General features: G+C 44.2%; 1 protein-coding gene across 1 annotated transcript in view; it reads left to right on the top strand.

The window, feature by feature from the left end:
- Positions 1–12,720, top strand: part of CEMIP (cell migration inducing hyaluronidase 1) — a gene marked incomplete at both ends in the record, with an annotated part of 47,141 nt that overhangs the window by 9,948 nt on the left and 24,473 nt on the right. Inside the window, 5 exons of the mRNA XM_084213598.1 lie at positions 296–391; positions 1,017–1,138; positions 3,312–3,453; positions 4,269–4,460; positions 12,142–12,317. Coding sequence (XP_084069724.1) covers positions 296–391; positions 1,017–1,138; positions 3,312–3,453; positions 4,269–4,460; positions 12,142–12,317 — 728 coding nt within the window. The remainder of the gene's footprint in view (positions 1–295; positions 392–1,016; positions 1,139–3,311; positions 3,454–4,268; positions 4,461–12,141; positions 12,318–12,720) is intronic.

The raw sequence follows: 12,720 nt of genomic DNA, 5'->3' as shown, positions 1-12,720 counted from the left end.
TAAAAATAGTGATATATGACACATGACAAATAATTGTGGGCTTTATCCTCTCTTGATTTTTGAAGATTTTTCTTCCTCATTATCCGTGCAATTACAAAAGTGTCTGAAGCCTCATTGCAAGATTAGTATTTTTTTCTGGAAGTTGTTCAGGAGTAATTTTGAATAATGTAGTCAAAGTATGCAAATATGCACAGATACAATTATTTTAAGTTCTTATTCGTATCAATTAAATAAAATCCAATGATTTTACCAGTTGATTTCAATGATTTTACCAATGTTTTGGTTTTTTTAACAGGTCACAAAGGCTCAGCTGTGGCCAAAGTATTCAAACTATTCAAAGCTGAGAATGGAGAACATTTTAACGTCTCTTCAACGAGCGAGTGGGTTCAAGGTGAGGGGTCTGTGGGCCATTTCACTTGGTGCTAGACAGCTGACAAATAGGGTGAATCATCCTTTTACCTGCAATCCTTTTCCATTTGGGAAGAGTGGACCTGCTAGCTGCTATTTACGTCATCAGTAAACCAATTAATGAGCACTCACAGATTCTTCCCCCAGTTGTCTCTAGGACCCTCTGAATAACTGGGATCCTTTTTCCTTTTCTGTGCTGGGTATGAAATTCCATCTCCTATGGTCTCAGAGATCACACACAACCTCTTCTTTTCACTGCACAGTCATCATGTCCATGTTTCAGACAACACACAGTAGCTGGTGCAACTTGATCTCAAGATCAGAGAAGGCAGCTGAGGCAGACACAGATCCAAAATCTGTATCTATTAATAATGCTTACAGTGCACACGCCAATTAAGAAGCTTTTAATAACTCTGCTCTCCCCTGGCTGGTTGCACTTCAGAGCATCATTAAAAGTGGCTGACAGAGTGGCAGGAAGAGGCATGAATCAGATCATCAGTGAGGAAACTTGTGAATGATATCCGAGATCATATTATGCTCCGTGCATTTTTGCTGCACTCATTAAGCTCGACTTTCAAATGACTATACTTGTTTGCACTTGTCTCCAGATGTAGAATGGACAGAGTGGTTTGAGAAGCCTGACAAAGCCAGATCTAAGGACATGGAGAAGCTGTCTGACTTCAAAGCTGCTCATCCTGACAAAATCTGCAGGCAGCCCATTGACATCCAGGTAGGCAGGCTTACAACTTGCTTTAGAGGGGCAAGTCTTCTTTGGACTGGCACTGAGCCACAAAAATAATCGTGCTTGTCAGTAATTTTTGTTTCTAAATAAAATACACCAATTATTTTACCACTCTAATACGTAACCAACAAGATCTTGTATACAGTCTTGTATTGTTCTGGGACAAATTTGACAGAATTGAGCTCCTTTCAGTAAACTCCAGCTCCTGGCATGAAAAGGTGTACAGATGGGTCATGGACAGCACAGATGCTATCATGAAATATGTGGTTCCCTGCTGGAAGATTAAAAGGAGCAAGCACATGAAAATTTCAAAGGTTTTAAATGGTTCTGGAATGGACCCTACCTAAAAAATTAATCACAAAATGCAACAAGATAGTGAGACTACCAGCTGTAGCAGGTGGTCAAAAATATTGGTGAGCTTTCAGCCATTTCTTGGAACCATTTGTTTTATCTCCACGGAAAGAAATTTAAATTCTGTTTGGAGCTCAGCATTATAATGATGCCATCAGGCCAGCATGCTGAGGAGCACTGAGATACCTTTTCTGATACTGCAGAAAAGCTCTTTAAGGACAAAAAAGCCTAGCAAGAAATGAGGGTATTTTTTTTTTTGTACATGATCACCATATACTTTTTATGTCTACCAATAGCAGAAGCACTGCCTAGAAAAAGACAATAAAATCCTTCACATCTGTGTGAGGCTGAGCCTAAAGTTCCTGTGTGCTCTGAGCCAGTGGAGCTGTTCTTATTCACAAGAATGTGGCTATTGAAGTAAATGGGAATGCTGACTGTATGAGTGAAAGTTTCCAGGGCTAGATGTTATAAAGGATCTCTCTTGAACAGAAAGGAAAAAACTGCCCTGCAATTTTCTGCCAGGTCTTACCAAATCCACATTTATTTCTGCTTCCATATACGTGTATTAGAAGTGACAACTTAGTTCAAAACAGGGGTCAGAAGTTTATGATACATCCCCTTCTAGAATGCGTGTTAAAACAGAAAGAAGATACTCTTCTGCTCTAGAAACAAAACTTTTTTTTTCCTCTTCTGTGAAATAAGTTGTTTTTTTCTTTTTTTCCTGCATGTATATTAAAAGCGAGACATTTTTCAGTTTATCCTGCAGATCTTAAGGCAAATCCTTAGGTAGTGTAATCTGGTGCTGCTTGTTGCTTTTACAAAGCTACACTGATTTATAGCAGCTGGCCTGCCCCAGCTCTGGAACATGGGAGAAAATTGAAGATATGATGATAATAACAGCAGAACAGCACAGCCAGAGGCACATTCCTCCAGCTGACGGTGCTAATCCCACACACAGCAGCAGGGTGGATTCATTAATAAGGAAAACCTGCCTGAGTGAGAGAATCAGGATCAGACCCTTCATTGAAAGATGGCTTTTCTCCTGGTGCCTTGCCAAAATGCGCACAGTATTTGGATTGCCCCATGCAATGCGCCACATTTTTGTGAAAGGGTCGAGAGAAATGCAGGCTCTAGAGACAGAATGTGAAATTTGACATGACCCTGAGATGCTGCCCCAGCAGGAGCAGCAGAGAGGTTTCATATCTCACTGCTTCTTGGCATGATACAGCCTTTTTTCTCAAGGCAGCTCTACAGGCTGGTACTTGCCTGTGAGAAAAGGCCACTTTCTCCTTGTTTCTTTTGGAGCAGGCAGCAGTGTTGCAGCACCCTTGGGGTTTTTTTTTTTTTGAGAGACTGATGCATGCAATGGAGAAATAAAACCCAAAGCCCCTTTCTTCTGCAAGGTTCAGCCAGAGCCTAGCCCCAAGCAATGGAACAAGTGCAGTGCAGAGGCTTGAAGCCATGAGCTCATCTGGGCGCAAGCATCCGTGTTCAACGTTTCCATCTGCACTCAAACCAGTGGTGAGAGAAAATCTAGGGCACTGAGGCAGCTGTTTGTGAAGCTCACAAACTCCTCCCAAACAGCCCATGGGCTGAGTACAGACACAGGAAAAGGTGTGCACCTCCGCAGGAGCTGTGTGCGAGCAGCAGCTGGAAGTGCTGGCTGGAGAGCCCAGTCACAGGGGTTTGCTAGGCAGAGCTTGTGCCATCACCAAAACAAAGCAAAGGCCTCTTCTGATGGCTCAGATGTTTTGGTGAAATCCCTTCACCTCACAGCAGCCCCTGAGTTGTATTTCCATCCCTTTTCCAGGCGATGACTCTTGATGGAGCAGATTTAACCACGGAGGTTTTCTACAAGGGCGGCCACGATTACCAATTCCTGTGCCACGGCAAGGACCAGACAGGAGAGGGCTGCCACAACTACAGAGTCAGGTTCCTGTGTGGCAAATCTGGTATGTGCCCCACCACTGAAAGCCAGAACAGAGAACAGCAGAAATCCTGTCCTCCCTTGACTGGCTCGCTCTTGGTGTCACAAAAACTTCTGTAATTTTTCCATGCTAAAGCTTTGGGCTGGGCTATGAACACGAACTCAGATAGAAGGGCAGAAGATTTATCTCAGGAAAAATTCCTGAGCACTAACAGAAGCAGCAGGGTGGTTTTTCAAATACCCAGCAAGGCTGTGAGAAATATTTGACAAGTTCTTTCCTGGTAAATTCCTTGTCTTTTGCAAAAACATTTTGGGATGAGGTAGGATTTGTCAATCAGAACCTGTGAAGACAACAGGGTTTGAAGCTGTCATTTTGTAGTTAATCATTCCGACACCACTGCCATTAGACAGGTCATTAGGATTTTTGGTGCTGGCAGGAAAAGAAGGGTGGCAGAATGTTGTTTTGCTGGAAAAAACCATCCTTAGGTTAAAGACCGCTTGGCTGCTGTAAACAACAGCACCATACGCCCACATGAGCTGCTGCTAAGTGGGTGTGGTGAGAATGAGCCACTAAGAGCTACATTTAAATTTATCCCGGGGTTAGTGGAAAATCCACCTGCCTGCAACTAAAGAAAAATAATTTCCTGTTTTCTTGCTTGCCAAGCCAAAGCCAGTAAAAAACATGTTTGAAGGAGTTAACTTTTTTTTTCTTTTTAACATCAGAAAATAATAATTTTTGGTGGCACTCCAAGGAGGGGTGTGGGGAGAAGAAAAAAGAAGGAGCAAGCTTTTTGGGATGAGATTGACTGAATTGCCCACCCGTGCATTTTGGGTTTTCAGTGAAGCCGAAGCTGACAGTGACGGTGGACACCAACGTGAACAGCACGATCCTGAACCTGGCGGATGATGTGAGCTCCTGGGGCCCTGGGGACAGGCTGGTGGTGGCCAGCACTGACTACTCCATGTACCAGGCAGAGGAGTTCCAGGTGCTGCCCTGCAGAACCTGCAGACCCACCCAGGTCAAGGTAGCAGGTGAGCTGCTTCATCTTATCGCTCTGGCCTTGCAGTTCACCCGTTCTGCCATTTGCACTGAGGTGACTCCAAGAGGAACTGAGAAATGTTGAAAGACACCTGAATTTGATGGCTGGTTGTTAGATGCTTTTGGGATACGTAACTTTCATGCTTGGAAACAATCTAATTTGATTTTGGTTCCTTTTTTGCCTTCTCTTTTCATAGCTGACTCCATTTTTGTCCCCAAGCAAGCTGTTGAGTGGGTGAATTTACTTGAGGGGAACAGATACAGGCTATGTATTTGAGATTTGCAATAACTGCATCTGAAATACCACTTCCTAGAAAGCAGATGAGCACAGCTGATGGGAAGAGGGAGCTAGGGCAGGAGCAGACTGTGAGACACTGTAAGGCTATGAAGTAATTTCCAGCTGGCTGCTTTCCTAAGTTCTATTTAACAAGAACTGTAATCTTACATTTTAGAAATACTGTTTTGTACAACTGAAGCTACTGTTTCCCGTTTACTGTGTCTCCAGAGAGTATTGCTTAGAGGTGATGTATTAACCAAACATTCCTGGCAGCCAGTGAGTTGTCCTGGGGCTCTGCACTGGGGAGATGGAGTGGCAGGGTGCTGCCAGAGCCAGCCTCAGAAGGAGGAGTGGGAGCCTTTGTAGACCCCCAGAATTTTTCTCTTGTATGACCAGCTCAAATGCAAAACAAATTGCTTTTGATTAATGAATTTTGTAGTCCAATGATTGTAGAATGGCCTCTGGACACAGAATCCAATTAAGAAACATAACCATGATGAAGCACAGACTATTTCCAGCACGAGCATAAAACTAAAACCCAGAGTGGGAGATTTAATCTTCACTTGAGTCTGTGAAGTTGTCTTTCCTTTCTAGAACCTCGTTTTGGCCCACTGATAAGCAGAGTATGGAAATAGCACATGAACTGCCCCTTATCTGAATGGATGAGGATTATTTTGCTTCTATAATTTACAAAAGCAAACATTATTTTACAGTGTAAAAGTCTGTAGTAGGTGAGGCTGTCTTTCAGAGGCAGCATCTGCCTGGTGGTAAATCATGCATGTGACTTTATCTTTGCTTGCATGCTGGCCATTGCTCTGCATTTACAGTAAGACTTTCTGAGAAACCATGAGGGCCCTTGGAACATCCAATGCACCAGGGAGTTCACTTGGTTCTCTGGAATGAACCACTTCAACATTATCTCTGATGCAACTTCTTCTGGAAGGTACCAGTACACTTCCTTTGGCAGCTGCCTCCCCACAGAGCTTTGGCCATCCATTGTTGGAGATGTGCACTAGGCCAAGAAAAATGTTATTCACAGTCTGAATGTATCATAGTCTTATGACTTCAAATGTCTAGTACTTTCAAAGAAGATGCATTTCCAAGCTGAACATTTTTCTTGAGCAACTTTTGAGCTGTTGGACTCAGACTGGTATGATACAAGTCACATCATGAAGATGGTCTTGGAAGATTGCCAGTAAAAATAAAGATGGTGTGGGAGTCCTGGCCTTCCCATAATCTGATGGATCTGTGGAATTCATGTTGCATTCATCTTCTGCAACAGTGGCAGCTAGGTTAGTTTAAGGAAACAAATAATGGGTCAAAAACAACAAAAAAAGTTCATGTGAATTTCAGGCAAAGAAGCAGTGGAAACACTTGCTAAAGCAATTGTGCTCTTGGTCTCCAATTTCTCTTTAGGAGAATTAGGACATTCCTTTATTACCACAAATGACATGAATAACAGGGCCAAAGTCTCTCCTCTCTCATATCCAGGCAACTCTATTGACGTCAATGGGATTTCACTGATTTATAAATCCAGGCAAAATTTGTCCAATTATAAAAATCACTTCCAACTTTCTTGTAACAAAAACACATTCACACTAGAAAAGAAAATAATCTGCCTGAATCTAAGTTCAGTCTAGATGAAATAAAAGCTGGCAAGGCTGGGATGTCCCCTGCCTTTAGGGGCCAGGAGGTCCCTGAGCTGCTCTGTGCCTGGCCATGGTGTCACTTCACCCACTGCCCTGTGCCATGACGTGTAATTAGCCAGAATAAGGATCACTAATGACCCCTGGTCTTAGCACAGGTGTGACTGGGTGTAGAACAACATTAATCATTAATGTCTGCCTGCCTTTTGCCATGGAGGTAGGCAAGATTGCTTTGCTCCTTCTGAGAAGAGCCTTCCACACATACGTTTATGCACACGATCTCAGAGGGATGTCATTTGTAATGAGTGAAAAGGCTTAATTTTCCTAAGAGGTTTAGTTTAGCAGCTGAGAACTCCAAAAGTTTGCCCTTTGAAAGACAAATGATAAAACCATGATGATTTATTCCCCTTTTAATCTTTATATTTCTCCTTTCTATTTATTTTTAAAATGAAACGTAAATGTCAGATCTGAACTACTTAAGAGTCTCTTTGTTATAAAAAAGGCAGAAAACTCCTGCTTTGTGGACAGCCAGTTTGGTGTGGCAGCCACTTGGCATACCAAGGTTTAATATAATTTATGCTCTCATAATTTAATGGTATTTTAATAGACATGGTTTAGCATATTGTGCCAAAAAAGTCAAACTCATTAGTTAGCTCATGTCCTATTTATATTTGATACTTCCTGCTGAAACTCGTACTTTCTTTGCTGCCTAGAAATGGATTGATTAGAGCTTTTCAAAAGAACTTAAGGGAGCTAATACTCAATTGCCATCATGTTCTAGGAGGATTTAGTTATTTAACCGTGGACATCTGCACATCTCAGTGTAGAAAGTGAGGGAGCACACACAGGCTCTGATCTTTTGCACTTTTTACTGGAGTAGCTGCCCTACTGTGCAGACTGTGGCTCCCATGGGTGAGTGTGGTTTGCATGAGGACCCAGACCTGCAGGTCCTGCTCCCAGTCAAATGGGCACTCCCTTAAATGGAGCTTTTCCCTCCACTTGCTTTCTTTGTTTAACTCTTTTTTTCGCTCGTCATTTTTTGCGCCCCGATTATTTTCACTGTGGGAACAGATTAAAACTGTTTGATCTTCCAACTTCACAAGGTTTGGGGAGGGACAGCAGTGCAGGGCAAAGGGAGGGAGGAGGGAGGGAGGAAGGAAGGAAGGGTTGTGTTGTTATGATAGAACTGGATAGTAGGAAAGATCAAGTATTTTGTCTAGTTTCTCTGGGGAACAAGTCTTATCTTCATCTTGGTTGCTCTGTATGAAGTTTCTACTAATGCTGATAAGTTCCACCATGGAACAGAAATGATGAAGTGCTCTTTTGTGCTCCTATATGCTCTTGATAAAGGATGAAAAAAACTATTCGTGCCTGGCATAATTACTCCAATTATCCCACATACTGGTGGACCTATGAATCCAAGCACACATCTCTTAAATCCTGCTTATTGGGTTGCAAATATTAGAGAGATAAGGAGTTTACTGTGATCTTGTTCATGCAGAGAACTTTGAATTAAAAGTATAAATACGTAGTTGTCTCACAAATTCACAGCCTGTGTCAGCATTCATCTGCTGCTGTAAGGATGGGAGAATCCACTATCGAAATTCAGATATTTTTAGAGATTCAGGGTGTTCTCTTTAGAAGTTTGCATCATTTTGGCTGGAACTTGACAAAAGCTCTTTTTTTAAGGCAACCCTGGTGCTTGAGGGCAGGGCAGGGAATCTTGTGAAATTGTCATTTCCAACAGTCTTTCAGAGCTCCTTCTACCTTGGGGCATTGCCTGGGAGCTGAGCTGACAGATCTCATTCAGGTGTACATAGATGTTCATAAGGGTAGAGTTTGTGCCTGATTGCTGCTATGTCTATTTGCTGAAAACTTAATTTTCCATGTAAAAGTTATGAATTGGGGGAACATTTGCTGATTAGGACATCAGGTTGTGCTGTGTGACTCAAGGAGCCAGCCAGCTCACCCAAACCATGCTGAGTTACAGGCCTGTGGCTTAGGGATGAAACAGCAAATCCCAGCAAGATAATTCAGAATAATGAGGATTTGAAAGATGCCAGTGTGAACATTTGTTTGGTATTGAATATAAGCAATAGGGGCATTACCACCAGTGATGACAAGTGCTTGGCAAAAATGATAAATCTGTCAGATCTGCTGGCATCTGCAATGAGTTGAACTGACATTAAAGATGCCTTGAAGGATTCACTGGCTTGTGGGTTGAACAGACAAACTGTGTTTAGCATTTCCCTTAAAAACTTGATTAGGAGACATCAAAAGACCATGAGATACTGGGTCTTATCCCTAGAGAGCCCAAAGGAGAAGACACTTTAGAGAAAAAAAATACTCCAGGAGAATCTCAGCTTTACTTTATCTTCACCAAATCCAGACCTTCAAGTGCTGGTTTCACTTCTCAAAGGGAGATTTAGCAGTTTGGGCCATTTAGAGCCAAGGGATTTAGGAATGCATGAGTGTACCTGGGAGGGTTTTCTGAGAGATCTAACTCACCAGATCTGAGCACTCTTCCACATTTGCAGCAGTTGAAATAGTTTTAAGACCCCACCCTGGTTCCCAGGTTTGATAAGGCCCAAGACCCAGGTTTTATGGCTGGTAGTAGGTTTTTTATGTGGCAGCTTTTCCTTTGTACCATCTACTTTGAATTGCTTTGTTGACATAAGCATACCCTTGCTGAGTGGATCATCTATGTTTATTTTAATGTATATTTCCTTTTAATAATTACCTTATCCTTACCAACAACTGACTTCAATAGTCACTGCCTTGCATAATAAGCACAGGAATGTGCTCATATTTTGCTGAATCAAGCCTTCCACCAGGCAAGCCCACATATTAAGGAAGTTTTCCCTGTGAATTTACATTATGCTAACTGGAGGCACTGCTATGACACATGCAGCAGCACAGCCAGGGAGCTTTTCCTGTGGCTGTGTTGTGGGGAGATGTGATCTGTGTCACTGTTTGGTTTAGATCACAGCCTGGCACAAGGCTGGCAGGGCAGTCTGTCCGTCTGTGAGGGATGCAGCAAACCCCCACCCAGAGGGGGAGAAGGTGAATCAGTGGCCTCAGGGCTTGTTAGTGGTTGGGAAATCACAGCACTGCCTCTGATGCTGAAGCAGCAACACATCCCTCCCACTTTCAAAGCACAGGGTTGCCTTTTTAGTATCAAACCCCTTCAGTGCCCGTTTGCAAACCCCTGGCTGGGGTTTGCCCTTGCTCAGTGTTCAGGGTCTCAGATATCCTGGCTGGTCTCTGGGCAGGCTCCATGTGGCAGCAGGGAGCAGCAGCCAAACTTCAGACTTGTGGCTCTGCAGAGTGAGATGGTGTGAACTCCCTGAGCTCACCACAGAGCAGACTCCTCTGTGGGGTTTTTTCCCTGCCCACCACCAAACACACCCCAGGCAGCTCCTGGCAGTGCCACGTGTCTGTAAATGCCCCTCTCACTGCTCCAGGTCCCGTGGGAAGTGCCCAGTGTGGTAGTGCTGGTTCCCAGCAGTCATTTACAGCTCCCATGCCAGCCTCTGTCTCCCAAAAGCTTCTTTCAGCCCCATTGCTGCAGGGAGCTTGAATTTCTGTCTGCCTTGAGAAGTGGTTTGTTTTTCAGAACTCTATTAAAGGAGCTATTATTCAAAATCCGCTTTTACTTTGGAAGGAGATTGCTTTCCGTCTCTCCTTTTATCTCCAAACATGTCAAATCAGCAAAAGCATGGAGTGAAAAACATGCACCCAAGAAGTTATATTTAGAAACTGGTTAGTCCGTATTTAACATTCCTGTCAGTGCTTACCCTGTTTTGCATGTCTGGACTGGTGTTAAATTAAATTAAATACATGCAAGCATGACATTTATTATTCTAGAGCTCAGCACAGGAATAACAAAACTGCCTATCTAATTTCACTGCCGCAAATCCTGGAGATGTGGCTTCAAATAGTATGTTCTTATGATTATCTAAAATCCTTCCTGCATTTCAGTAAATCAAGGAGAGGTCAGCTCTGGGGAAAACTGAAAAATAACAGCTTGAAAAAGGTTCCATAAGGAGAAGCTGTGCTCCTTTGCAGACTCAGTCGAGGCTCCAGCATGGGGTATCCTCATGTGGAGGGTGCTCACTGCAGTGGCTTTTTTCATGTATATGAAGAAAGGAAGCAAAGCTGCTGTTTTTTGGATGGGTTGAGTCTGGTTTTGGCCACACACCTGATGAGGCTGACTGGCTGCAGGGCAACAACACGGGCATGGGAAAGCCCAGGACTTTCTAGGGAGACGATTGCAAAAGTGGGTGAGGTGCAAATCCAGGGTCCCTTGCAGCCCCTCATTTCTGAGATGAGCACGCAGCTCTTTGGCCATCACCACTCCCCTCGTTAACAGAGAGTGTTTTTCACAGATGATTTTGAAGGCAGATGTGCACAGGCAGAAGGCACAGGTCGTGGTGTGAACCCTGTCCCACAACGCAGCTGTGGGAGAGCAGGGTGGAGCACTCACCCTTCCCAAACCCCATCGAGCTACACTGCTTCCAGCTTCAGGAGAAGAGGGAGTGAATGGTGCTTGCTTATCTTTTTCATACATTTATAGCATCATGTTTTGGTTAAAAATAATATTGGTTCAGTGTTCAAAATCCTCCCCTTGACTTGGCACTTCTGCTGAAGCATAAAGTGCTGTGCAGTGATAGCCAGGCTTCAGGCTTGCCATTTGTTTCTAATTATGGATTTGAATGATTCAATGGAAATTAAATACATGCAAGTGTAGCATTCCTCAAAGTTCAGTGTTTACTTAAAGAGTTTGTTACTTATTTTTACTGGAATAATACAGAATGGATTTGGTAAGATGAACCATTTCCCAGCTGACTTTTCTCTGCAAAACCTGCGGAAGGAAGGAGGTAGTAGGAATATGTTTGAATGAAATTACAACAAAGAGATACTTTGCTTTCTAGACTGGACTTCCCCCCTTTATGGTCAGGCCAGGGAAGGTTTTCTGTGCTATTAACCCCTCCATGGAGGAGGGTGTGTGTGGAGGATGTTATGAGCAACTTGGCTTGGCAAAGAGAGGTGTGGCTTGGGGTAGAGGGAAGATCCCAGTGACTCTGACTGCACTAGGGCAGGAGGAAGCCTTGGAGATGTGAGGAAGTTGGAGATGTGAGGGTAGATCTAGAATGGAGAGATCTGGAACACCAGGGAATGGGAGGTTTTACAGCCCACAGACTTGGTGAGGGGCTGTGATTGTCCCAAGCTACAATTCCTGCAGGGCTTTCTGCCCACTCTGCTCCTTGCTTGCATCAACAGCCATGGTGTTAGCAGGATCTGGCTGAGGCTTGCCCAAGAGTAGTGCTGCTGAGTCTGAGCAGCTCCCTGTGTCTCACTATGGGAAATGCTGTGCTAACCTTGGTGATTTAGACTTTCCAGCAGCTGCACCATCAGGGCTTTTTTGCCCTGGATGTTCGTACACTGTCGCTTGTAATCCAAAGTTCCTTTTCAAGGTAGGAAGTGTGTTTTGTCTAACAGACTGTTGGTTTAACTCCCTGGATAAATGCAGCAACCCAAGACCAAAAATCCCACTTCCTCCATTGCAAACATCCCACCAAGACCTCGGCTGTCACCGTTGCTCCTGCCTTCCCTCCTTTGAGGTACCAGCCAACAGTTTGTGCTGACTCAGTTGCTCCTTTCATTAGCACGCCAACCCCACCACAGGAAGCCCAGGGGAAGCCAGCAGCACTGGCAGAGTAACCCTGAAAGTGGATCTGGTTCCTTTAGGGAAGGCCACGTACCTGCACATGGGCGAGGAGGTGGACGGCGTGGACATGCGGGCGGAGGTGGGGCTGCTGAGCCGCAACGTGCTGGTGATGGGCGAGATGGAGCAGCAGTGCTACGAGTACAGCAGCAAGCTCTGCTCCTTCTTTGATTTCGACACCTTCGGGGGACACATCAAGGTGAGGCTGGAGCCCTTGGCTTTGTCCTTTCCTCCTTCCAGCCGCGCCTTCACATAGCAAGGAAGCCAAGATGCAGGGAGGGAAAAATTCCTCATCGGCCGTTGAGCAAACAAGCTGTCCCCACAGTACAGCAGATCCACCCTCTGGCTGCTGCCTGTCCTTTGGCTTGGAAGTGCGTGTCATGCTCCTGCAGACATTGAGGCTGGTGATCAGTACACCTGAGATAAAGTTTCCACATCCCAATCCCAGTTTTCCCTGGATCTTGGTGGGGCTTAGCCCAGGAAGTTCGATTTGAACCCATCTGGCTAAAACACATGGAAAATTATAAATATAAATTGCTTTCCTTCCTTAAATGTGTCTGTGGCAGGAGTGGGGAAATCAAAGAGCAGCTCTGGTCTCCTTA

This window comes from Fringilla coelebs, assembly GCF_963513975.1.
Source record: "Fringilla coelebs genome assembly, chromosome: 12".
Lineage (NCBI taxonomy): Eukaryota > Metazoa > Chordata > Aves > Passeriformes > Fringillidae > Fringilla > Fringilla coelebs.
This window is presented reverse-complemented; position numbering and strand designations above follow the sequence as displayed.